Genomic DNA, 27,500 nt, shown 5'->3' on the forward strand with positions numbered 1-27,500 from the left:
TTTACCCACTGTTCCCCTGAACAAGGCAGTTTAACCCACTGTTCCCCTGAACAAGGCAGTTTAACCACTGTTCCCCTGAACAAGGCTGTTTACCCACTGTTCCCTGAACAAGGCAGTTTACCCACTGTTCCCCTGAACAAGGCAGTTTACCCACTGTTCCCTGAACAAGGCAGTTTACCCACTGTTCCCCTGAACAAGGCAGTTTACCCACTGTTCCCCTGAACAAGGCAGTTTACCCACTGTTCCCTGAACAAGGCAGTTTACCCACTGTTCCCTGAACAAGGCAGTTTACCCACTGTTCCCCTGAACAAGGCAGTTTACCCACTGTTCCCCTGAACAAGGCAGTTTACCCACTGTTCCCCTGAACAAGGCAGTTTACCCACTGTTCCCCTGAACAAGGCAGTTTACCCACTGTTCCCTGAACAAGGCAGTTTACCCACTGTTCCCTGAACAAGGCAGTTTACCCACTGTTCCCCTGAACAAGGCAGTTTACCCACTGTTCCCCTGAACAAGGCAGTTTACCCACTGGCAGTTTACCCACTGTTCCCCTGAACAAGGCAGTTAACCCACTGTTCCCTGAACAAGGCAGTTAACCCACTGTTCCCCTGAACAAGGCAGTTTAACCCACTGTTCCTAGACCAGTTAACCCACTGTTCCTAGACCAGTTAGTTAACCTACTGTTCCCCTGAACAAGGCAGTTTAACCCACTGTTCCTAGACCAGTTAGTTAACCCACTGTTCCTAGACCAGTTAACCCACTGTTCCTAGACCAGTTAACCCACTGTTCCTAGGCCGTTATTGAAAATAAGAACTGACACTCAACTGACTTCTTAACGGACTTAGGACTGTCATTAGTGCTGTCGGTTGCTACCGCTCTTTTCTAACCAAGGAGAAGATGAAGAAATATCAACAGTATTTAAACCTCTGCAGTGTTACCTGTTTGTGATTAGCAGCCAATGTCCTTCCCCTTCTCTGTGTTTCTCCGTAGACTCGGGCCTGGTGGTGCCCAGTATTTCCTATGAGCTGCACAAGCGTCTGTTGTCAGTCGCTGAACGTTACGGCCTCTCATTGGAGAGGAGGCTGGAGATGACAGGTGTGTGCGCCAGTCAGATGGCCTTGACGCTGCTGGGCGGGCCCAACAGGTAAGAAGCACACAACCTTGGACACCATCGCACTCGGGACATAAACATTTGTCAGCCATTTTGAGACCTCGAGGATGTACTCTAAATGAGTCTCATGTCCCAGACAATCTGTTTTTGTAGATGCGAGTATTTACAACAATTCAAAATGAATGGAAAGATGATCACCGTGCTTTTTGACAGATTTATACTGCTTATTTTGTCCACTTATTTAATGTTGTACAGATTCAATCAGACTAAGTTAAATGGTTTATTGATTTGTATCCAATATTTTATTGATAGACATAAAAAAAAAAACAGAATCCTCTTTTGATCCTCTCGCTCCCTCCAGACTGACCCCTAAGACGGTACACCAGCAGCCCATCTGTGGCCCCCCCTCTGTGGCCCTCGTCTCCATGGGGGGGCCCGGGACATCACATCCTGCTCTCTGCTCTCTTCCCTCCAGACTTCAAGCCTAACCCTAACCTTTCATTCATTACAGACTGACCCCTAAGAATGTGCACCAGCGGCCCACTGTGGCCTTACTCTGTGGGCCTCACGTCCAGGGGCCCAGGGCATCAGCTGTGCTCGTCACCTGGCCAACCACGAGGTGGAGGTGATAATCTTCCTGCCTAACTTTGTCAAGGCGCTGGATGCCGTCTCCAGCGAGATCACGCTTTACACCAAGACGGAGGGCAAACAGGTCTCCAGTGTTGAAGGTGATGTATCAGCGATTGGATAAATGATGAACCAATGAGCGATGGATAAATGATGAACCAATGAGCGATGGATAAATGATGAACCAATGAGCGATTGGATACATGATGATCCAATGAGCGATTGGATACATGATGATCCAATGAGCGCTGATGATCCAATGCGCTGTTGATACATGATGAACCAATGCGCTATTGGATACATGATGATCCAATGCGCTATTGGATAAATGATGAACCAATGCGCTATTGGATAAATGATGATCCAAAGCGCTATTGGATAAATGATGAACCAATGAGCTATTGGATAAATGATGAACCAATGCGCTATTGGATAAATGATGAACCAATGCGCTATTGGATAAATGATGAACCAATGCGCTATTGGATAAATGATGAACCAATGATCTGCTGTTATCGAATGGTAGATCTCCAGCTAGCTCTCCCTCTACAAGACGAGGGCCAACCCGTCTCCCCTGTTAAAGGTGCGGGATGGATGTGTCTATTCTGTGTCATGGAGTTTAAGGGGTAGTCGGTAGGGTCTGTGAATACAGTTGTTGTTTTGTTTGCCATCTGCTCCCGTTTATCTTTTATTATCAGGTATGAGCAAGGCCTCTCTGTAAAGTGCATGCAGTCCTCTATGGGACGGTTTCCCAGTCCAGGTTTCCCGATTCAGACCCAGGTTATACCGAGTCCTGGACTGAAAAGCAACTAATCTGTATAGAGGAAGAAAATAAACTAAAATGGTCCCTGAATGTTAACCTAAAGTGACAATGTTTCATGTCACCTCCCAGAGCTTCCGGACAGCCCCGTGGACCTTATCATCAACTGCCTGGACTGTCACGAGAACACCTTCCTTCTGGACCAGCCGTGGTACCAGACCGCTGTAGACTGGGCCAACCAGAACAGAGCTCCCGTGCTCAGCCTGGATCCTCCAGTCAGCGGACAGGGTCACGCCGTAGAAGCCAAGTGGACACTGTCTCTGGGTCTTCCACTACCGCTGTCAGAGGGAGTAGGTAGGGTTTACCTGTGTGATATTGGGGTTCCCCGACAGGTGTTCCAGGAAGTTGGGATCAAGTATCATTCTCCGTTCGGTTGTAAGTTTGTGGTGCCGTTGCACTCTGCGTAACTGAAGGGTTTCGAATTACACATGGACTCTTGGGCGCCCCCTACATCTCTTGGGCGTACCCTACGTTTGTTCTGAAAAGTAATTTGAACTATGTTTAACTGGACTGCAATGACCTTTGACCTTCAGATTGAACTTCAGGGTAGTGTTCACTATGTGCGAAACTAAAGAGAACTCCGAAATGAAATGAAACTGGTGGAAGTTAGTATCTGAACTTAAGAAATGCTTGTTGGAGTGCCCTAATAAACACAACCCTGGGTTTGGGGGGATTGACTACAAGCAGGCCTTAAATTCTTGACATTTTAACTTAAGTGTTAAAAAGCATTTATCCTTTTTATTACTAATGACCCTCGAGAAGACTTGTCCAATATAAGTTCATACAACACTTTTACAGGATTGAACTAAAGAATGACAGGAGAAGTATGCCGATGACAACCCTGAGACATGGCTGGAAACTCCTCTGACCACCTCCTCGTATGATATAGACTATATCCTCAAGATAATGTTGGGTTCAGAAACCATGAGGCCGAGACAGGGGGAAAACTAACCAACAGTCTGGCAGCCTGCTGCCGACGTGGAGAACCCATTTCATCCAGATCGGTAACCTCAGTTTCTGTGAAGGGTAAAGCAGGTCACCGCTAGATGTACTGTCTTGGGTACAGTCAAGTGATTCAACATCAAGAATGGCTACCGTTCCATCGACAGGAATGACGGCATGGAAGAAGTCCTGGTGTTAACGCACTGACTGGGATCAACATCCCCTGAGGTAGGCGTTAGAGGGGAAAAACAAGGAAATACCATCTCAGTGTTGGAGAAACTGGAGGACCCCCCCCCCCCAGGAAATACCATCTCAGTGTTGGAGAAACTGGAGGACCCCCAGGAAATACCATCTCAGTGTTGGAGAAACTGGAAATACCATCTCATTGTTGGAAAAACTGGAGACATAATGGTTGCCATGGTAATGTCATGGCATGCTATTTTCTGATAATGCAATGAGGGTGCCTCAGATCACTCTCTGTTGGTGTCTTGGTACTACAGTATGATGAAGAACAGGCCTGAGCCTATTGGCCGAGGACGGCCTGAGCCTATTGGCCGAGGACGGCCCGAGCCTATTGGCCGAGGACGGCACAGGACAGGTTGAAGGGATGTTTTGCTCAGGCCTAGTACAGACTCCACCTATTACGTCCTCTCCTTTTAGTGAAAGTTGTGTGAAAACAAAAATGTTACCTGCAAGATGTCTGCTTTCTTTGGTATGTAAAATAGTGAGATGGACTCACTTGACGTGGTCCTCTTTATCTTCTGCCTCCTGGACTTTCTTTGGACAGTCTTTACACTTGCCTAAACCAAATGTCAATCAGTCTTTAAAACTATGCTACAATTTGCATCATTCTACTACCTGCATTTGAGGTGACTGCTGTGCAAAGAGGATAGAATAAGAGGATATATGTCTTTTATTAGAATAAGAGGATATATGTCTTTTATTAGAATAAGAGGATATGTCTTTTATTAGAATAAGAGGATATATGTCTTTATTAGAATAAGAGGATATATGAGGATATATGTATTTTATTAGAATATGAGGATATATGTCTTTGTGTTTCAAAGTATGTTATAACATGATATTTCTTTTGTTCAAATTTTTTTTTTTTTTGGGGGGGGGGTGTTTGAGAAAGGAGAGATCTGTTGCTAATACGAACCAACTCGGTTCTAGATATTTCTACAGTACATTTTGTATAATAATGAGGAAATGGTTTCAAGTAGATATTTGTGTTGCTATGGGCAGCTGGCATGGTTGATACGTCAGCATGTCTGTTATTTCCACTTTTTAAAAGAAATTTAAATCTATTTTTTTCAGTTTGAATTGCCTGCCTGGTTGAGAGAGCGCTTCCCACGTCACGGATCCCTTTAAGGCTCTCCTGCCTAGATGCTAGTTATCGTTGGTATCAATTTCAAACCGTGTGAATGAAACTTGTTCACACACAGTGAAAAGGGGTTGTCCTCACTAACTTTTGTCAGTGGTTTTCATGGGAGTGCCCTAAAGTCATGCTGTGTGCCTGCCCAGTGGTTAACAGATCTTTCCAAGTCGACAGTTTGGGACTACAAGGGTCAATCTGCGTGAATATTGATTGAGGTAATTGGCTTGACAGTTCAGAGGGTTTGAATGGTGTCAGCAATTTTTTTAAAATCTTGTATTCTTTTGAATTTAACAACATGAATTGGGGTACTTAAGAGTACTATATAGGTGGAGAACAGGTAACAGAACAAGGGCTATGTCAATAACTCAAATTTGACCAAAATGCAGATGAAACCTTGGTCCCAAGCTCTCATGTTTTTTGTTTGTTTGTTGAGTGAACTTCGATTTAAACCTTAGAAGAGCAGCTAGACTATCAACTGCCTCGTTTAAAAGGTGCTGTGAGAATATTGTTGTCAAGGATCAAACACATTTTTAAATGTTTGTTTTTTTCCTCCAGAGAATGGGTAGGCCTAATAGTTTCTCTGGGTCCTTGTTGAATAGTGTGTGGCTGACGGGGGAGGACAGCTCAATCTGTAGATACGGGTTGGTTGACCGGTCAAACCCATACTCTTTTAAAACACTTTTTTAAAATGTATGTTCATTTAATTAACCAACATCAGATTACAGATTATTCACCCCCCCCCCCCCCATGGCCAAATGGGATTATAAATGGGATTATATCTGTAGCAGTCTCGTGCTCCAGACTTCATCCCTAATTCATCTGTGTGTCTACTGGCCTCCTCTCGGTGTGTCTACTGGCCTCCTCTCGGTGTGTCTACTGGCCTCCTCTCGGTGTGTCTACTGGCCTCCTCTCGGTGGGTCTACTGGCCTCCTCTCGGTGGGTCTACTGGCCTCCTCTCGGTGGGTCTACTGGCCTCCTCTCGGTGGGTCTACTGGCCTCCTCTCTGTGGGTCTACTGGCCTCCTCTCTGTGGGTCTACTGGCCTCCTCTCTGTGGGTCTACTGGCCTCCTCTCTGTGGGTCTACTGGCCTCCTCTCTGTGGGTCTACTGGCCTCCTCTCGGTGGGTCTACTGGCCTCCTCTCGGTGGGTCTACTGGCCTCCTCTCGGTGGGTCTACTGGCCTCCTCTCTGTGTGTCTACTGGCCTCCTCTCTGTGTGTCTACTGGCCTCCTCTCGGTGTGTCTACTGGCCTCCTCTCGGTGTGTCTACTGGCCTCCTCTCGGTGTGTCTACTGGCCTCCTCTCTGTGGGTCTACTGGCCTCCTCTCTGTGGGTCTACTGGCCTCCTCTCTGTGGGTCTACTGGCCTCCTCTCTGTGGGTCTACTGGCCTCCTCTCTGTGGGTCTACTGGCCTCCTCTCTGTGGGTCTACTGGCCTCCTCTCTGTGGGTCTACTGGCCTCCTCTCTGTGGGTCTACTGGCCTCCTCTCTGTGGGTCTACTGGCCGCCTCTCTGTGCGTCTACTGGCCTCCTCTCTGTGCTTCTACTGGCCTCCTCTCTGTGGGTCTACTGGCCTCCTCTCGGTGGGTCTACTGGCCTCTCTGTGCTTCTACTGGCCTCCTCTCGGTTGGCCTCCTCTCTGTGGGTCTACTGGCCTCTCTGTGCTTCTACTGGCCTCCTCTCGGTTGGCCTCCTCTCTGTGGGTCTAATGGCCTCCTCTCTGTGCTTCTAATGGCCTCCTCTCTGTGGGTCTACTGGCCTCCTCTCTGTGGGTCTACTGGCCTCCTCTCTGTGGGTCGACTGGCCTCCTCTCTGTGGGTCTAATGGCCTCCTCTCTGTGGGTCTACTGGCCCACTCTCGGTTGGCCTCCTCTCGGTGGGTCTACTGGCCTCCTCTTGGTTGGCCTCCTCTCTGTGGGTCTACTGGCCTCCTCTCGGTGGGTCTACTGGCCTCCTCTCGGTGGGTCTACTGGCCTCCTCTCGGTTGGCCTCCTCTCTGTGGGTCTACTGGCCTCCTCTCTGTGGGTCTACTGGCCTCCTCTCTGTGGGTCTACTGGCCTCCTCTCGGTGGATCTACTGGCCTCCTCTCGGTTGGCCTCCTCTGTGGGTCTACTGGCCTCCTCTCTGTGGGTCTACTGGCCTCCTCTCGGTGGGTCTTCTGGCCTCCTCTCGGTGGGTCTACTGGCCTCCTCTCTGTGGGTCTACTGCACTCCTCTCTGTGGGTCTACTGGCCTCCTCTCTGTGGGTCTACTGGCCTCCTCCCGGTGGGTCTACTGGCCTCCTCTCGGTGGGTCTACTGGCCTCCTCTCGGTTGGCCTCCTCTCTGTGAGTCTACTGGCTTCCTCTCTGTGGGTCTACTGGCTTCCTCTCTGTGGGTCTACTGGCCTCCTCTCTGTGGGTCTACTGGCCTCCTCTCGGTGGGTCTACTGGCCTCCTCTCGGTGGGTCTTCTGGCCTCCTCTCGGTGGGTCTACTGGCCTCCTCTCTGTGGGTCTACTGCACTCCTCTCTGTGGGTCTACTGGCCTCCTCTCTGTGGGTCTACTGGCCTCCTCTCTGTGGGTCTACTGGCCTCCTCCTGGTGGGTCTACTGGCCTCCTCTCGGTGGGTCTACTGGCCTCCTCTCGGTTGGCCTCCTCTCTGTGAGTCTACTGGCTTCCTCTCTGTGGGTCTACTGGCTTCCTCTCTGTGGGTCTACTGGCCTCCTCTCTGTGGGTCTACTGGCCTCCTCTCGGTGGGTCTACTGGCCTCCTCTCGGTGGGTCTTCTGGCCTCCTCTCGGTGGGTCTACTGGCCTCCTCTCTGTGGGTCTACTGCACTCCTCTCTGTGGGTCTACTGGCCTCCTCTCTGTGGGTCTACTGGCCTCCTCTCTGTGGGTCTACTGGCCTCCTCCTGGTGGGTCTACTGGCCTCCTCTCGGTGGGTCTACTGGCCTCCTCTCGGTTGGCCTCCTCTCTGTGAGTCTACTGGCTTCCTCTCTGTGGGTCTACTGGCTTCCTCTCTGTGGGTCTACTGGCCTCCTCTCTGTGGGTCTACTGGCCTCCTCTCTGTGGGTCTACTGGCCTCCTCTCGGTGGGTCTACTGGCCTCCTCTCGGTGGGTCTACTGGCCTCCACTCGGTTGGTCTCCTCTCTGTGGGTATTCCTGCCTTTTGAGAAAGGAGTAGCAAATCAATTGAATTTCTATTCAAACCATAGGGGCTGCTTTCCTGGATACAGATTAAGCCTAGTCCTTCACTGAAATTAATACATTTTTCCATTGATAATCTCCATTGTGCTTTTTAGTACTAATCTGTGTCTGGGATACCACTCCTAAAGCTCATGGCAATATTTCTGGGACTTTAGGAATAACATTTTATTGTTATGATAATTTAAGCAATCCTTAGTGTTTTTAAAAAAGGGGATCTTTGGTTTTCTTCTGGCTAAATCCATTCAGTCCTGGCGGAGGCTGACTCCGACAGGGGCCACCTGGCGGAGGCTGACTCCGACAGGGTATAGGAGTTAGTGCCCTACGTTTGATCAGGGTCTATATGATTTAGAGCCCTACGTTTGATCAGGGTCTATATGATTTAGAGCCCTACGTTTGATCAGGGTCTATATGATTTAGAGCCCTACGTTTGATCAGGGTCTATATGATTTAGAGCCCTACGTTTGATCAGGGTCTATATGATTTAGAGCCCTACGTTTGATCAGGGTCTATATGATTTAGAGCCCTACGTTTGATCAGGGTCTATATGATTTAGAGCCCTACGTATTGTACGGTAAACTGAAACTCATCTGACCAATATGGAATGATTGATATATTCCCATCTGGTCCACCAGGGGGCCATAACAGCATGCTTTGTTGAGTTTACAGGATATACAGTATTTTGTAAAACATTTTATACCAAAGGCCTTGTGAATGTCGGCATGAATTGGTTTTCACGTGGACAGAGTTAAGGCAATGGAATGAGCCACAATGGAAAGACGCCAGCTCGCGGAGTAGTAACCACCAATGCGGTGAATAAAGATGATTTCCTGGCAAAATTGGCATGGATGAAATGTCTCGTTGAGGATGACGTATAATTCTGGGGTGATGGACAATCATCAATGTCAATTGTTTAATGTCCACATACGGAATTATTATTATTTTTTTGTCATGAGAAAATTAACAAAAATAAAAAGGTTGATTTAACTCACTCATTGCTTACTTTATTTCAGCCATTTGTAATACATGTTTGGTATTTTATTAGGATCCCCATTAGCTGTTGCAAAAGCAGCAGCTACTCTTCCTGGAGTCCACATGAAACATGACATAATACAGAACATCAATGGACAAGAACAGCTCAAGGACTGAACTACAGAAAGGCACACGTACATATCAATACATACACATTAAACGATCTAGGTCCAATAGGGGAGAGGCGTTGTGCCGCGAGGCGTTGCTTTATCTATTTTTTAAAACCAGGTTTGCTGTTCACTTGCGCAATAGTGTAGCAGCGGATGTAGAAACAATGTAACGCTTTTTCACATCGTATCTATCAAACGGAACAAAATGTCAATACATGCATCTCTATGATACATAAAGATGATTTTTTTTTAAATTTTGTATCTAAGAGGATATTTTCCTTTTCAAAATAATGAAACATTATCCGAGAAGCAGAGCAATCTGTTATGTATTAATTTCCGTGATGGGGTGGGTCATATTTTAATTTGATCTTTTTGAGTAGCTATTGTACTTTCATGGACTGCAGAGTGTTGACCAACGCGCGCATGCGTAGTGCAAGGGCTCACGGTAGGGGCGGAACACGCAGAACGTTGCAGATAGCAATTCAACATCTAGAACTGCTACAGTTCTCGGCGACAATGTTCGAATGATAAATGCGATACATTTCTATCTTCAACGTTGTGAACTTTGCGCTCAGTGACCCTCTTGGCTAACTACGTGCATTTCGTACTATTAAGGCCGACAAAAACGGCGCAGGAGCACGATTTGAAGTTTTGTGCATTCATTTAGCTAGTTTTCACAGTCGGATTGATTTCCAGGAACACTGTGCTTCATCTCACTCGTTTTGTGACTGGGTTGAGTTGTTTCGATGGTTATATCGCTCGACGGTTGAGACTCCGCCGTGTTGTTTTTCATCAAGCTCAAGAACAATTGACTGCATCACCATTATTTATTTTTTGGGAATCGTTTTAACTGACTCGAATGTATATTTACAACTGTCTCTGACATCTATTCCATCCACGTGTTTGCCACCTCTGCGTTCTTCTCATAGAGATGTATCGATTGACGTTTTGTTCCATTTGATAGGTAAGATGTTAAAATTGTTGCAACATCCGCTGCTGCTATTAGTACTGTGTTCTGAAATTGACCGCAGAGTCATTTAGCCTTTATTTTTGTTAGTCAAACAAACAAAATGGACTGATCCGTATTCATGAGTGGACCTCCGTAGAAGACATAACAATCTAGTTGTTTGCATCGTGTGTTTTTACTCACTCGGCATCTTCCAAAACCACAGGTATTGTCTGCTGTTTATCATAGTTGAAGAGGGATTGGTTGGTCAGAATCTTGAGTTGTAGGGGCCTGTTTAGGGTTCTGGTCCCCCCCCCCAAAAACGGTTTACTGTGTAGAGAATAGGATGCTATTTGGGAAACAGTCACATTTTTGTACAGTAGCCGAGTCACACAGCCGAACGGATGACACAGTTCAAGGAACTGAAGCTCAGACGTATCGTTTCATCTCATTGCGTGATTTGAAATATTGGTGTGAATCGAATACTTAGGCTCAGCCTTGTAGTAAGGCAGTGTTTTAAACCCTAGAGATCTGCTATGAATGTAATTGCGATGACCACTTGTTCTGAATCCTACCAGCCTTTTGGGCATCATGCTAAGGGGATTGATTGCACTCTGTCTGCACCGGGTGTATGGCACAAATATAGTATAGTGATTTTAACAGACGCTCTTATCCCGACGCAGATATCAGTAGCCTGCCTATATGTACCACCCACCAAGGAGATACAGCATGCCTTAACCATGTGATGGGAAGGGGAGTCATAATTATTCTCCCTTCTCTCTCTCTCTCTATGCCCCTCTCTCTCTCTCTCTCTCTATGCCCCTCTCTCTCTCTCTCTCTCTATGCCCCTCTCTCTCTCTCTCTCTCTCTCTATGCCCCTCTCTCTCTCTATGCCCCTCTCTCTCTCTCTCTATGCCCCTCTCTCTCTCTCTATGCCCCCTCTCTCTCTCTATGCCCCCCTCTCTCTCTCTATGCCCCCCTCTCTCTCTCTCTCTCTATGCCCCCCCTCTCTCTCTCTCTCTATGCCCCCCCTCTCTCTCTATGCCCCCCTCTCTCTCTCTCTATGCCCCCTCTCTCTCTATGCCCCCTCTCTCTCTCTATGCCCCTCTCTATGCCCCCTCTCTCTCTCTCTCTATGCCCCCCTCTCTCTCTCTATGCCCCCTCTCTCTCTCTCTATGCCCCCTCTCTCTCTATGCCCCCTCTCTCTCTCTCTATGCCCCTCTCTATGCCCCCTATGCCTCTCTCTCTCTCTATGCCCCCTCTCTCTCTCTATGCCCCCTCTCTCTCTCTATGCCCCCTCTCTCTCTCTATGCCCCCTCTCTCTCTCTCTATGCCCCCTCTCTCTCTCTCTATGCCCCCTCTCTCTCTCTCTATGCCCCCTCTCTCTCTCTCTCTATGCCCCCTCTCTCTCTCTCTATGCCCTCCTCTCTCTCTCTATGCCCCTCTCTCTCTATGCCCCCTCTCTCTATGCCCCTCTCTCTCTCTATGCCCCTCTCTCTCTCTATGCCCCTCTCTCTCTCTATGCCCCTCTCTCTCTCTATGCCCCTCTCTCTCTCTCTCTCTATGCCTCTCTCTCTCTCTCTCTCTCTATGCCCCTCTCTCTCTCTCTCTCTCTCTCTATGCCCCTCTCTCTCTCTCTAGCCCCCTCTCTCTTTCTCTCTATGCCCCCTCTCTCTTTCTCTCTATGCCCCCTCTCTCTTTCTCTCTATGCCCCCTCTCTCTTTCTCTCTATGCCCCCTCTCTCTTTCTCTCTATGCCCCCTCTCTCTTTCTCTCTATGCCCCCTCTCTCTTTCTCTCTATGCCCTCTCTCTCTTTCTCTCTATGCCCCCCTCTCTCTCTATGCCCCTCTCTTTCTCTCTCTCTCTCTATGCCCCCCTCTCTCTCTCTTCGTCTCTCTCTCTATGCCCTTCTCTCTATGCCCTTCTCTCTTTCTCTTAAGACTCTCTCTCTATGCCCTTCTTTCTTTCTCTTCGTCTCTCTCTATGCCTCTCTCTCTCTATGCCCCTCTCTCTCTATGCCCCTCTCTCTCTCTATGCCCCTCTCTCTCTCTATGCCCCTCTCTCTCTCTATGCCCCTCTCTCTCTCTATGCCCCTCTCTCTCTCTATGCCCCTCTCTCTCTCTATGCCCCTCTCTCTCTCTATGCCCCCTCTCTCTCTCTATGCCCCTCTCTCTCTCTATGCCCCCTCTCTCTCTATGCCCCCTCTCTCTCTATGCCCCTCTCTCTCTCTATGCCCCCTCTCTCTCTCTATGCCCCTCTCTCTCTCTATGCCCCCTCTCTCTCTCTATGCCCCTCTCTCTCTATGCCCCTCTCTCTCTCTATGCCCCCTCTCTCTCTATGCCCCTCTCTCTCTCTATGCCCCCTCTCTCTATGCCCCTCTCTCTCTCTATGCCCCTCTCTCTCTCTATGCCCCTCTCTCTCTCTATGCCCCTCTCTCTCTCTATGCCCCCTCTCTCTCTCTCTATGCCCCCCTCTCTCTCTCTATGCCCCCTCTCTCTCTCTATGCCCCCTCTCTCTCTCTATGCACCCCTCTCTCTCTCTATGCCCCCTCTCTCTCTCTCTATGCCCTCCTCTCTCTCTCTCTCTATGCCCTCCTCTCTCTCTCTCTATGCCCCCTCTCTCTCTCTCTCTCTATGCCCCCTCTCTCTCTCTCTCTCTCTCTATGCCCCCCCTCTCTCTCTCTCTCTATGCCCCCCCTCTCTCTCTCTCTCTATGCCCCCTCTCTCTCTCTCTCTCTATGCCCCCTCTCTCTCTCTCTATGCCCCCCTCTCTCTCTCTCTCTATGCCCCCTCTCTCTCTCTCTATGCCCCCCTCTCTCTCTCTATGCCCCCTCTCTCTATGCCCTTATCTCTCTCTATGCCCCTCTCTTTCTCTCTCTCTCTATGCCCTCTCTCTCTTTCTCTCTATGCCCTCTCTATCTCTCTCTATGCCCCCCTCTCTCTCAATTCAATTCAAGGGGCTTTATTGGCATGGGAAACATGTGTTAACATTGCCAAAGCAAGTAAGGTATATAATATATAAAGTGAAATAAACAATAAAAATTAACAGTAGACATCACACATACAGAAGTTTCAAAACAATAAAGACATTACAAATGTCGTATTATATATATATATATATATATATATATATATATATATATATATATATATATATACAGTGTTTTTACAATGTGCAAATGGTAAAGGACACAAGATAAAATAAATAAGCATAGATATGGGTTGTATTTACAATGGTGCGTGTTCTTCACTGGTTGCCCTTTTCTCGTGGCAACAGGTCACAAATCTTGCTGCTCTGATGGCACACTGTGGAATTTCACCCAGTAGATATGGGAGTTTTTCAAAATTGGATTTGTTTTTCGAATTCTTTGTGGATCTGTGTAATCTGAGGGAAATATGTCTCTCTAATATGGTCATACATTGGGCAGGAGGTTAGGAAGTGCAGCTCAGTTTCCACCTCATTTTGTGGGCAGTGAGCACATAGCCTGTCTTCTCTTGAGAGCCATGTCTGCCTACGGCGGCCTTTCTCAATAGCAAGGCTATGCTCGCTGAGTCTGTACATAGTCAAAGCTTTCCTTAATTTTGGGTCAGTCACAGTGGTCAGGTATTCTGCCGCTGTGTACTCTCTGTGTAGGGCCAAATAGCATTCTAGTTTGCTCTGTTTTTTTGTTAATTCTTTCCAATGTGTCAAGTAATTATCTTTTTGTTTTCTCATGATTTGGTTGGGTCTAATTGTGCTGCTGTCATGGGGCTCTGTGGGGTGTGTTTGTGTTTGTGAACAGAGCCCCAGGACCAGCTTGCTTAGGGGACTCTTCTCCAGATTCATCTCTCTGTAGGTGATGGCTTTGTTATGGAAGGTTTGGGAATCCTTTTAGGTGGTTATAGAATTTAACAGCTCTTTTCTGGATTTTGATAATTAGTGGGTATCGGCCTAATCTCTCTCTCTCTCTCTCTATGCCCCCCTCCCCTCTCTCTCTCTATGCCCGCCCCTCCCCTCTCTCTCTCTATGCCCCCCCCCCCTCTCTCTCTCTATGCCCCCCCTCCCCTCTCTCTCTCTATGCCCCCTCCCCTCTCTCTCTCTATGCCCCCCCCCCTCTCTCTCTCTTTGCCCCCCCCCCTCTCTCTCTCTCTCTCTCTCTCTCTCTCTATGCCCCTCTCTCTCTCTCTCTCTCTCTCTCTCTCTCTCTCTATGCCCTCTCTCTCTCTCTATGCCCCTCTCTCTCTCTCTATGCCCCTCTCTCTCTCTCTCTCTCTCTCTCTCTCTCTCTATGCCCCTCTCTCTCTCTATGCCTCTCTCTCTCCCCCCCCTCTCTCTCTCTCTCTCTCTCTCTATGCCCATCTCTCTCTCTATGCCCCTCTCTGCCACTTCCTTTGGCTCGCTGGGTGCAATAGCGGCAGCTGTCAGAACCACCAGACATCCTCCCACACAGCCTCCGCTCTGTCCTCATCTCCCATCGCCTTTTCCCCCTCTCCTTCTCGCCTTTTGAGCACACAGAAAGGCTGCATTATCCCTGTTAGGTACAAGGGGCCAAAATAGAGTGGCAGAGGGAATGGCCGAGCCCGCAGAGGGTAAACTGACTGCTTCTGAAGAGGGTGTCACTGAGCCTTCAGCATCGCCAGACCAGAAACATGTTATCTGTAGAGACAGTGGGCGGCAGCTTGCAGAGACAGTGGGCGGCAGCTTGCAGAGACAGTGGGCGGCAGCTTGCAGAGACAGTGGGCGGCGGCTTGCAGAGACAGTGGGCGGCGGCTTGCAGAGACCGTGGGCGGCGGCTTGCAGAGACCGTGGGCGGCGGCTTGCAGAGACCGTGGGCGGCGGCTTGCAGAGACCGTGGGCGGCGGCTTGCAGAGACCGTGGGCGGCGGCTTGCACAGACAGTGGGCGGCGGCTTGCAGAGACAGTGGGCTTGCAGAGACAGTGGGCTTGCAGAGACAGTGGGCTTGCAGAGACAGTGGGCTTGCAGAGACAGTGGGCTTGCAGAGACAGTGGGCAGCCTTTGTTTTTGCACCCTTTTGGAGGACTTGGCTGAAAAAGGGCTTTAACAACTCGTTTGTATTTGCGGATGATGATGTATTGCTGTTTGGTGTCCTTTTAAATTTCAAGTTAAAGTATGCCGTAATAAATACATGGGAAATCTTACTCAGCTGAGCTTGCACATAAAAAACAAAAAAACAAAACATTCACAGCAACTAACTCGGGTTCATATAATACCCTTTGGCCAAGCAATAGTGTGTGTGTCAGTCTTAGAGAGAAAATGGTCGCCTTGGGCCAAGGCAGTAGTTCTCCCAGTTAGGTCACTGACCTCTGGCTCTGACCCTCTCTATAAACAATAGCCAGCATACAGAGTTGCAGTTCTCACACACAGAGAGCTCCTTTGTAGCCGGATGGAGCTAAACAACAGAGAGAATAGTCAAATGGCAAACCAGTAAAGGAAAGAATTGAGCCGGATGGAACTAAATGAGTTAAACTGTTACCCTGACTTGCGGACTGGTGCCTAGCTTGAGCAACACATGGAGCTGTGCAGAACAAAAGCTCTTAGCACTATTGTGGTTGCAGCAACATGCATTCTGACTCTGCCTGAAGTGTCTAGCTTGGAATCTGAACTGATATGTGCCGTTTCACTTCACCATGTCAATGGGAGTATATCAGTTTGAGTTCCAGGCTATATAGTTGCCGTGGCTACCAGTGAAATGCTCAAGGCTGCCTAACTAATGCTGTAGGTGCTATCCACTTCTCAGCCAATCAGATAATGCCAGGTCACATATATATCATCATCAGGCATATCCAGGTCAGTTAAGGGTCTGTCCTAATGTGATTGACTGTGCTTTAGAATAGATTGGTATACTTGTAATATCCCATAGAGAAATTGACTCCGGACAGGTATATTTGACATGCAATTTCTATGTTGTTGTCTTAGGTCTCTATGTAGTGTTGTCTGTCTCTTGTCGTGATGCGTGTTCTGTCCTATATTTATATTTTATTCATTTATTTTTAATCCCAGCCCCCGTCCCCACAGGAGGCCTTTGGGTGGGCCGTCATTGTAAATAAGAGTTTGTTCTTAACGGACTTGCCTAATTAAATCATAAAATAAAAAAAAATACAGATAACATACATCAGATGACATAGCCTACTTACATAACCAGACATATAAATACACAGTATTGCCACAACTATATCTTATACTGTTTCATTTCTACGAGCACCAACGTGAAGTTCACAGGAACATGTCAAATTGAATGTCAAATGAAAGCGAAGAGTCTATATTTTTTGTTGTTGAGATTAAGGCATATATACATTTTTAACCATTGTCCATCCTAAAAATGAAGTATAAACAAAGGCTTAGATTTGTGATCAAACAGATGGAACAAGGGGGTGTTATGAAACATCTACCAGAAAAAGTCTTTAAGTTATTCGAAATGCATGAAAACAATGTTGAACTAAAGACTCCTGCCAACTAATAAACACTTTACATTCAGAAAGTATTCAGACCCCTTCACTTTTTTCCACATTTTGTTACATTACAGCCTTGTTCTAAAAGGGATTCAATTGTTTTTTCCCCTCTACACACACACTACCCCATAATGACATCACACTACCCCATAATGACATCACAATACCCCCATAATGACATCACAATACCCCAATAATGACATCACAATACCCCATAATGACATCACAATACCCCAATAATGACATCACAATACCCCCATAATGACATCACAATACCCCCATAATGACATCACAATACCCCAATAATGACATCACACTACCCCATAATGACATCACACTACCCCATAATGACATCACAATACCCCCATAATGACATCACAATACCCCAATAATGACATCACAATACCCCATAATGACATCACACTACCCCATAATGACATCACAATACCCCATAATGACATCACAATACCCCATAATGACATCACACTACCCCATAATGACATCACAATACCCCATAATGACATCACAATACCCCATAATGACATCACAATACCCCATAATGACATCACACTACCCCATAATGACATCACAATACCCCATAATGACATCACAATACCCCATAATGACATCACACTACCCCATAATGACATCACAATACCCCATAATGACATCACAATACCCCAATAATGACATCACACTACCCCATAATGACATCACAATACCCCATAATGACATCACAATACCCCATAATGACATCACACTACCCCATAATGACATCACAATACCCCATAATGACATCACAATACCCCATAATGACATCACACTACCCCATAATGACATCACAATACCCCATAATGACATCACAATACCCCATAATGACATCACACTACCCCATAATGACATCACACTACCCCATAATGACATCACACTACCCCATAATGACATCACACTACCCCATAATGACATCACAATACCCCATAATGACATCACAATACCCCATAATGACATCACAATACCCCAATAATGACATCACAATACCCCAATAATGACATCACAAAAACAGGTATTTTTGGTACATTTTAGCAAATGTACCAAAAATAGAAAACTGATATCACGTTTACATAAGTATTCAGACCCTGTACTCAGTACTTAGTTGAAGCACCTCTGTCAGCGATTACAGCGTTGAGTCTTCTTGGGGAATGATGCTACAAGCTTGTCACACCTGTATTTGGGGAGTTTCTCCCATTCTCTGCAGATCCTCTCAAGCTCTGTCAGGTTGGATGGGGAGTGACGCTGCACAGCTACTTTCAGGTCTCTCCAGAGATGTTCGATTAGGTTCAAGTCGGAGTTCTGGCTGGGCCACTCAAGGACATACAGACACTTGTCCTGAAGCCACTCCTGCGTTATCTTGGTTGTGTGCTTAGGGTCGTTGTCCTGTTGTTACTACTGCAGCTGTTTCTACTGTTACTACTGCAGCTGTTACTACTGCAGCTGTTTCTACTGTCACTATTGCAGCTGTTTCTACTGTCACTACTGCAGGTGTGTAGTAACAGCAGTAGTAGTAGCAGTAGTAGCAGTAGTAGTAGTAACAGCAGTAGTAGTAGTAACAGCAGTAGTAGTAGTAACAGCAGTAGTAGTAGTAACAGCAGCAGTAGTAGTAACAGCAGTAGTAGTAGTAACAGCAGCAGTAGTAGTAACAGCAGCAGTAGTAGTAACAGCAGCAGTAGTAGTAACAGCAGCAGTAGAAGTAACAGCAGCAGTAGTAGTAACAGCAGCAGTAGTAGTAACAGCAGCAGTAGTAGTAACAGCAGCAGTAGAAAGTAGTAGCAGTAGTAGTAGTAACAGCAGCAGTAGTAGTAACAGCAGCAGTAGAAAGCAGTAGAAGTAGTAGCAGTAGTAGTAGTAACAGCAGCAGTAGTAGTAACAGTAGTAGTAACAGCAGCAGTAGTAGTAGTAACAGCAGTAGTAGTAGCAGTAGTAGCAGCAGAAGTAGTAACAGTAGTAGTAGTAGTAACAGCAGTAGTAGTAGTAACGCAGTAGTAGTAGTAACAGCAGCAGCAGTGGTAGTAGTAACGTAACGTAGTAGTAGTAACAGTAGTAGTAGTAGTAACAACAGTAGTAGTAACAGCAGTAGCAGTAGTAGTAGCAGTAGTAGTAGTAACAGTAGTAGTAGTAACGGCAACGTGGTAGTAACAGCGGTGTGGTAACGCAGTAGTGGTAACGGCGGTGGTGGTAACGGTGGTGGTGGTAGTGGTGGCAGTAACAACGGCGGTGGTGGTAACGGCAGCGGTAGTAGTAACGTGTAGTAGTGGTAACAGCGGCAGTAGTAGCAGCAGAAGTGTAACAGCAGTGGTAGTAACAGTGGTAGTAACGGCGGTGGTGGTGGTGGTGGTAGTAACGGTGGTAGTGGTGGTAACAGCAGTAGTAGCGGTAGTAGTAACACGCGGTGGTGGTAGCGGCGGCAGTGGTAACGGTGGTAGCGGTGGTGGTAACAGCGGCGGTGGTGGTAACGGCAGCGGTGAACAGCAGCGGTGGTGGTAACGTGGTAGCGGTGGTAGTGGTAACAGCGGCAGTGGTGCAACAGCAGCAGCGGTGAACAGCGGTTGGTGGTAACAGCGGTGGTAGTAACGGCGGCGGTGGTAGTGGTAACGGCGGTAGTGTGGTAACGGCGGTGGTGGTAACAGCGGCGGTGGTAACAGCAGCAGCAGTAGTAACAGCGGCGGTGGTGGTAACAGCGGCGGTAGTGGTAACAGCAGCGGTGGTGGTAACGGCAGCGGTGGTGGTAACAGCGGTGGTGGTAGTGGTAGTGGTAACAGCGGTGGTAGTAGTGGTGGTGGTGGTAGTAACAGCGGTAGCAGTAGTGGTGGTAACAGCGGTAGCGGTAATAGTGGTAACAGCGGTGGCGGTGGTAGCGGTGGCAGCGGTGGTGGCGGTGGTGGTGGCAGCGGCGGTGGTGGTAGCGGCAGCGGTGGTGGTGGCGGCGGCGGTGGTAACGGCAGCGGCAGTGGTAACGGCAGCGGTAGTGGTAACAGCGGCAGCGGTGGTGGTAACAGCGGCAGCAGAAGTGGTGGCAGCGGTGGTGGTAACAGCGGCGGTGGTGGTGGCAGCGGCGGTGGTGGTAACAGCGGCAGCGGTGGTGGTAACGGCGGCAGCAGAAGTGGTAGCGGCGGTAGTGGTAACGGCGGCGGTGGTGGTGTAACAGCAGCAGTGGTGGTAACAGCAGCGGTGGTGGTAACGGCGGCGGTAGTGGTAACAGCGGCGGTGGTGGTAACGGTAGTGGTAGTAACAGCGGCGGTGGTAGTGGTAACGGCGGCGGTGGTAACAGCAGCGGTGGTGGTGGTAGTAGTAACAGCGGCGGTGGTGGTGTAACGGCGGCGGTGGTAGTGGTAACGGCGGTGGTGGTGGTAACGTTGCGGCGGTAGTGGTGTGGTGGTAACAGCAGCGGTGGTAGTGGTAACAGCGGTGGTAGTGGTAACGGCGGTGTGGTGGTAACGGTAGTGGTAACAGCGGTAGTAGTGGTAGTGGTAGCGGCGGCGGCGCGGCGGTGGTGGTGGTGGTAGTGGTCGTCGGTAGTGGCGGTGGTAACGGCGGTGGTGGTGGCGGCGGTGGTGGTAACGGTGGTAGCAGCGGTGGTGGTGGTAACAGCGGCGGTGGTGGTGCGCAGCGGTGGTGGTGGCAGCGGTGGTGGCAGCAGCAGCAGTGGTGGCGGCAGCGGTGGTGGTGGTAGCGGTGGTGGTAACGGTGGTAGCAGCGGTAGTGGTAGCGGCGGTAGTGGTAACAGTGGTAGCGCGTGGTAGTAGCAGCGGTAGTAGTGGTGGCGGTGGTAACAGCGGTAGTGGTGGCAGCGGTAGTGGTAACGTGGTAGCAGCGGTAGTGGTAACAGCGGCAGTAGTGGTAACAGCGGCGGTAGTGGTGGTGGTAACAGCAGCAGTAGTGACGGTAGAAACAGCTGCAGTGTGACGGTAGAAACAGCTGCGGTGGTAACAGCTGCGGTAGTAACGGTAGAAACACTGCGGTGAACCAGCTGCGGTGGTAACGGTAGAAACAGCTGCGGTGGTAACAGCAGAAACAGCTGCAGTGACGGTAGAAACAGCTGCAGTAGTGACAGTAGAAACAGCTGCGGTGGTAACGGTAGAAACAGCTGCAGTAGTGACGGTAGAAACAGCTGCAGTAGTGACAGTAGAAACAGCAGCAGTGGTGACGGTAGAAACAGCTGCAGTAGTAACAGTAGAAACAGCTGCTAGTAACAGTAGAAACAGCTGCAGTAGAAACAGCTGCAGTAGTAACGGTAGAAACAGCTGCAGTAGTGACGGTAGAAACAGCTGCAGTAGTGACGGTAGAAACAGCTGCAGTAGTGACAGTAGAAACAGCTGCAGTAGTGACAGTAGAAACAGCTGCAGTAGTAACAGTAGAAACAGCTGCAGTAGTAACAGCAGAAACAGCTGCAGTAGTGACAGTAGAAACAGCTGCAGTAGTGACAGTAGAAACAGCTGCAGTAGAGACAGCTGCAGTAGTGACAGTAGAAACAGCTGCAGTAGTGACAGCTGCAGTAGTAACAGTAGAAACAGCTGCAGTAGTGACAGTAGAAACAGCTGCAGTAGTGACAGTAGAAACAGCTGCAGTAGTGACTGCGTAGAAACAGCTGCAACAGCTGCAGTAGAAACAGCTGCAGTAGTAACAGTAGAAACAGCTGCAGTAGTAGACAGCTGCAGTAAACAGCTGAAACAGCTGCAGTAGAAACAGCTGCAGTAGTAACAGTAGAAACAGCTGCGGTAGAAACAGCTGCAGTAGTAACAGTAAAACAGCTGCAGTAGAAACAGCTGCAGTAGAAACAGTAGAAACAGCTGCAGTAGAAAACAGCTGCAGTAGTGACAGTAGAAACAGCTGCAGTAGAAACAGCTGCAGTAGAAACAGTAGAAACAGCTGCAGTAGAAACAGTAGAAACAGCTGCAGTAGAAACAGCTGCAGAAAACAGCTGCAGTAGAAACAGCTGCAGTAGTGACAGTAGAAACAGCTGCAGTAGTAACAGTAGAAACAGCTGCAGTAGAAACAGCTGCAGTAGTAACAGTAGAAACAGCTGCAGTAGAAACAGTAGAAACAGCTGCAGTAGAAACAGCTGCAGTAGCAGCAGTAGAAACAGCTGCAGTAGAAACAGCTGCAGTAGAAACAGTAGAAACAGCTGCAGTAGAAACAGTAGAAACAGCTGCAGTAGAAACAGCTGCAGTAGAAACAGTAGAAACAGCTGCAGTAGAAACAGTAGAAACAGCTGCAGTAGTAAACAGTAGAAACAGCTGCAGTAGAAACAGCTGCAGTAGAAACTGCGAGTAGAAACAGCTGCAGTAGTGAACAGTAGAAACAGCTGCAGTAGAAACAGCTGCAGTAGTGAGCAGTAGAAACAGCTGCAGTAGTGACAAAACAGCTGCAGTAGTGAACAGTAGAAACAGCTGCAGTAGTGACAGTAGAAACAGCTGCAGTAGAAACAGCTGCAGTAGAAACAGCTGCAGTAGTGACAGTAGAAACAGCTGCAGTAGAAACAGCTGCAGTAGTGACAGTAGAAACAGCTGCAGTAGAAACAGCTGCAGTAGAAACAGCTACAGTAGAGACAGCTGCAGTAGTGACAGTAGAAACAGCTGCAGTAGAGACAGTAGAAACAGCTACAGTAGAAACAGCTGCAGTAGTGACAGTAGAAACAGCTGCAGTAGAAACAGCTGCAGTAGAGACAGCTGCAGTAGAGACAGTAGAAACAGCTGCAGTAGTGACAGTAGAAACAGCTGCAGTAAACAGCTGACAGTAGAAACAGCTGCAGTAGTAAACACTAGAAACAGCTGCAGTAGTAACAGTAGAAACAGCTGCAGTAGTAACAGTAGAAACAGCTGCAGTAGAAACAGTGACAGTAAACGACAGTAGCAGTAGTGACAGTAGAAACAGCGGCAGTAGCAGTAGTGACTGTAGAAACAGCAGTAGCAGTAGTGACAGTAGAAACAGCTAGCAGTAGTGACTGTAGAAACAGCTGCAGTAGTAAACTAGAAACCGCTGCAGTAGCAGTAGAAACTGCAGTAGTAGTAGAAACGGCAGTAGCAGTAGTAACTGTAGAAATGGCAGTAGCAGTAGTAACTGTAGAAATGGCAGTAGCAGTAGTAACTGTAGAAACGGCGGTAGCAGTAGTAACTGTAGAAACGGCAGTAGCAGTAGTAACTGTAGAAACGACAGTAGCAGTAGTAACTGTAGAAACGGCAGTAGCAGTAGTAACTGTAGAAATGGCAGTAGCAGTAGTAACTGTAGAAACGGCAGTAGCAGTAGTAACTGTAGAAACGCAGTAGCAGTAGAAACTGTAGAAACTAGCAGTAGTAACTGTAGAACTGCAGTAGTAACTGTAGAAACTGCAGTAGCAGTAGTAACTGCAGTAGCAGTAGAAACTGCAGTAGTAACTGTAGAAACTGCTGTAGTAACTGTAGAAACTGCAGTAGCAGTAGAAACTGCAGTAGCAGTAGAAACTGCAGTAGTAACTGTAGAAACTGCAGTAGTAACTGTAGAAACTGCAGTAGCAGTAGTAACTGTAGAAACTGCAGTAGCAGTAGTAACTGTAGAAACTGCAGTAGCAGTAGTAACTGCAGTAGAAACTGCAGTAGCAGTAGAAACTGCAGTAGAAACTGCAGTAGCAGTAGAAACTGCAGTAGTAACTGTAGAAACTGCAGTAGTAACTGTAGTAACTGCAGTAGTAACTGTAGAAACTGCAGTAGTAACTGTAGAAACTGCAGTAGTAACTGTAGAAACTGCAGTAGCAGTAGTAACTGTAGAAACTGCAGTAGCAGTAGTAACTGTAGAAACTGCAGTAGCAGTAGTAACTGTAGAAACTGCAGTAGCAGTAGAAACTGCAGTAGAAACTGCAGTAGCAGTAGAAACTGCAGTAGAAACTGCAGTAGCAGTAGAAACTGCAGTAGTAACTGTAGAAACTGCAGTAGTAACTGTAGAAACTGCAGTAGTAACTGTAGAAACTGCAGTAGTAACTGTAGAAACTGCAGTAGTAACTGTAGAAACTGCAGTAGCAGTAGTAACTGTAGAAACTGCAGTAGCAGTAGTAACTGTAGAAACTGCAGTAGCAGTAGTAACTGTAGAAACTGCAGTAGCAGTAGAAACTGCAGTAGCAGTAGAAACTGCAGTAGCAGTAGTAACTGCAGTAGCAGTAGTAACTGCAGTAGCAGTAGAAACTGCAGTAGCAGTAGTAACTGCAGTAGCAGTAGTAACTGTAGAATCTGCAGTAGTAACTGTAGAAACTGCAGTAGTAACTGTAGAAACTGCAGTAGCAGTAGTAACTGCAGTAGCAGTAGTAACTGCAGTAGCAGTAGTAACTGTAGAAACTGCAGTAGTAACTGTAGAAACTGCTGTAGTAACTGTAGAAACTGCAGTAGCAGTAGAAACTGCAGTAGCAGTAGAAACTGCAGTAGTAACTGTAGAAACTGCAGTAGTAACTGTAGAAACTGCAGTAGTAACTGTAGAAACTGCAGTAGTAACTGTAGAAACTGCAGTAGCAGTAGTAACTGTAGAAACTGCAGTAGCAGTAGTAACTGTAGAAACTGCAGTAGCAGTAGAAACTGCAGTAGAAACTGCAGTAGCAGTAGAAACTGCAGTAGCAGTAGTAACTGCAGTAGCAGTAGTAACTGCAGTAGCAGTAGAAACTGCAGTAGCAGTAGTAACTGCAGTAGCAGTAGTAACTGTAGAATCTGCAGTAGTAACTGTAGAAACTGCAGTAGTAACTGTAGAAACTGCAGTAGTAACTGTAGAAACTGCAGTAGTAACTGTAGAAACTGCAGTAGTAACTGTAGAAACTGCAGTAGCAGTAGAAACTGCAGTAGTAGCAGTAGAAACTGCAGTAGTAACTGTAGAAACTGCAGTAGTAACTGTAGAAACTGCAGTAGTAACAGTAGAAACTGCAGTAGTAACTGTAGAAATTGCAGTAGTAACTGTAGAAATTGCAGTAGTAACTGTAGAAACTGCAGTAGCAGTAGTAACTGTAGAAACTGCAGTAGCAGTAGAAACTGCAGTAGCAGTAGTAACTTCAGTAGCAGTAGTAACTTCAGTAGCAGTAGTAACTGCAGTTGCAGTAGAAACTGCAGTAGCAGTAGTAACTGCAGTAGCAGTAGTAACTGTAGAAACTGCAGTAGTAACTGTAGAAACTGCAGTAGTAACTGTAGAAACTGCAGTAGTAACTGTAGAAACTGCAGTAGCAGTAGAAACTGCAGTAGTAGCAGTAGAAACTGCAGTAGTAGCAGTAGAAACTGCAGTAGTAACTGTAGAAACTGCAGTAGTAACTGTAGAAACTGCAGTAGTAACTGTAGAAACTGCAGTAGTAACTGTAGAAATTGCAGTAGTAACTGTAGAAATTGCAGTAGTAACTGTAGAAATTGCAGTAGTAACTGTAGAAACTGCAGTAGCAGTAGTAACTGTAGAAACTGCAGTAGCAGTAGAAACTGCAGTAGCAGTAGTAACTTCAGTAGCAGTAGTAACTTCAGTAGCAGTAGTAACTGCAGTAGCAGTAGTAACTGCAGTAGCAGTAGAAACTGCAGTAGCAGTAGTAACTGCAGTAGCAGTAGTAACTGTAGAAACTGCAGTAGTAACTGTAGAAACTGCAGTAGTAACTGTAGAAACTGCAGTAGCAGTAGAAACTGCAGTAGTAACTGTAGAAACTGCAGTAGTAACTGTAGAAACTGCAGTAGTAACTGTAGAAACTGCAGTAGTAACTGTAGAAACTGCAGTAGTAACTGTAGAAACTGCAGTAGCAGTAGTAACTGTAGAAACTGCAGTAGCAGTAGAAACTGCAGTAGCAGTAGAAACTGTAGAAACTGCAGTAGAAACTGTAGAAACTGCTGTTCTTCCACTAACCTCATTGCAACTCCCCTCCAAGTCTCCGACCACTACCTTGTATCCTTTTCCCTCTCGCTCTCATCCAACACTTCCCACACTGCCCCTACTCGGATGGTATCGCGCTGTCCCAACCTTCGCTCTCTCTCCCCCGCTACTCTCTCCTCTTCCATCCTATCATCTCTTCCCTCTGCTCGTACCTTCTCCAACCTATCTTCTGATTCTGCCTCCTCAACCTCCTCAACCTGTAGAAACTGCAGTAGCAGTAGTGACAGTAGAAACGACAGTAGCAGTAGTAACTGTAGAAACTGCAGTAGCAGTAGTGACAGTAGAAACAGCTGCAGTAGTAACTGTAGAAACTGCAGTAGCAGTAGTAACTGTAGAAACTGCAGTTGTAACAGTGGCAGCAGAAACGGCAGCAGTAGATGTGATTTATTAGGACCCCAATTAACCGACGCCAACGGCGACAGCTAGTTTCACTGGGGTTCCGACATATAACGAAAAATATATTACAGACAAGACTTTTCAATTTAAAAATGTGTGTGTGCATCTATCAGTTACATACATGTCAGTACATACACAACAACAAGTATATCACATGGGGAGAGGCGTTGTGCCATGAGGTGTTGCTTTAATGTTTCTTAAAGCAAGAAATGAGTCTTTCCTCAACTCTCAGCCAAGAGAGACTAGCATACATAGTATTAATATTAGCCCTCTAACTACAATGAAGAGCAAGATGTGCCGCACTGTTCTGGGCCGACTGCAGTTAAACTAGGTCTTTCTTTGCATCAATTGACCATATGACTGGACGATAATCAAGATGAGATGAGATCAAACTTGAGCCTGCAGGACATGCTTTGTGGGGTGTGGTGTCAACTCAGAGCATCTCTTTTATTACGGACAGACCTCTCCCCATCTTTATAACCATTGAGTCTATGTTTGGACCATGACAGTTAACAGCAGTTACTACTACTGCTCTTACTACTACTGCTGTTACTACTACTGCTGTTACTACTACTGCTGCTGTTACTACTACTGCTGCTGTTACTACTACTGCTGTTACTACTACTGCTGCTGTTACTACTACTACTGCTGTTACTACTACTGCTGTTACTACTGCTGTTACTACTATTACTGCTGTTACTACTATTACTGCTGTTACTACTACTGCTGCTGTTACTACTACTGCTGCTGTTAATACTACTGCTGCTGTTACTACTGCTGTTACTACTACTGCTGTTGTTACTACTACTATTACTGCTGTTACTATTACTGCTGTTACTACTGCTGCTGCTGTTACTACTGCTGCTGTTACTGCTACTGCTGCTGTTACTACTACTGCTACTGCTGCTACTACTGTTACTACTACTGCTTCTGTTACTACTACTACTGTTACTGCTACTGCTGTTACTGCTGCTACTGCTGTTACTGCTACTGTTACTGCTGCTGCTGTTACTGCTACTACTACTACTACTACTGTTACTACTACTACTGTTACTGCTGTTACTGTTGTTACTGCTACTGCTGTTACCGCTGCTGTTACTGCTGCTGCTGCTGCTGCTGCTGTTGCTGCTGTTGCTGTTGTTACTGCTGCTGCTGTTACTGCTGCTGTTACTACTGCTACTACTACTGCTGTTACTGCTGTTGCTGTTGTTGCTACTGCTACTGCTGTTACTGCTGTTGCTGTTGTTGCTGCTACTGCTGCTGTTACTGCTGCTGTTACTGCTGCTGCTGTTACTGCTGCTGCTGCTGCTGCTGCTGCTGCTGCTGCTGCTGCTGTTACTGTTACTGTTGTTGCTGCTTACCGCTGCTGTTACCACTACCACGTTGCTGCTGCTGCTGCTGCTGCTGTTACTGCTGCTACACCGCCTGCTGCTGCTACCAACGTTGCTGCTGCTGCTGTTGCTGCCGCTGTTACTGCTGCTGCTGTTACTGCTGCCGCTGTTGCTGCTGCTGCTGTTGCTGCTGCTGCCGCTGTTACTGCTGCTGCTGTTGCTGCTGCTGCTGTTGCTGCTGCTGCTGGTGCTGTTGCTGCTGCTGCAACTGTTACTG

The 27,500-nt window shown here is 47.3% G+C and overlaps 2 protein-coding genes and 1 pseudogene across 2 annotated transcripts in view; 2 read left to right on the forward strand and 1 right to left on the reverse strand.

Moving 5' to 3' along the window:
• The window catches only part of LOC135532696 (enhancer of mRNA-decapping protein 3-like), a 4,159-nt pseudogene extending 3,308 nt beyond the window's left edge, over nucleotides 1-851 (reverse strand).
• Nucleotides 852-894: 43 nt separating this feature from the next.
• On the forward strand, nucleotides 895-3,831 carry LOC135532697 (enhancer of mRNA-decapping protein 3-like). The gene is given in 5 exon segments (XM_064960166.1): nucleotides 895-911; nucleotides 953-1,141; nucleotides 1,620-1,684; nucleotides 1,687-1,836; nucleotides 2,628-3,831. Coding segments are annotated over 5 exon segments (756 nt in total). The 3' UTR covers nucleotides 2,963-3,831.
• Nucleotides 3,832-9,672: 5,841 nt separating this feature from the next.
• The window catches only part of LOC135532698 (tyrosine-protein kinase CSK-like), a gene marked incomplete at its 3' end in the record, with an annotated part of 37,589 nt that continues 19,761 nt past the window's right edge, over nucleotides 9,673-27,500 (forward strand). The window contains exon 1 of the mRNA XM_064960167.1: nucleotides 9,673-10,158. The remainder of the gene's footprint in view (nucleotides 10,159-27,500) is intronic.

Source organism: Oncorhynchus masou, unplaced genomic scaffold (assembly GCF_036934945.1).
Source record: "Oncorhynchus masou masou isolate Uvic2021 unplaced genomic scaffold, UVic_Omas_1.1 unplaced_scaffold_1990, whole genome shotgun sequence".
NCBI classification, from domain to species: domain Eukaryota; kingdom Metazoa; phylum Chordata; class Actinopteri; order Salmoniformes; family Salmonidae; genus Oncorhynchus; species Oncorhynchus masou.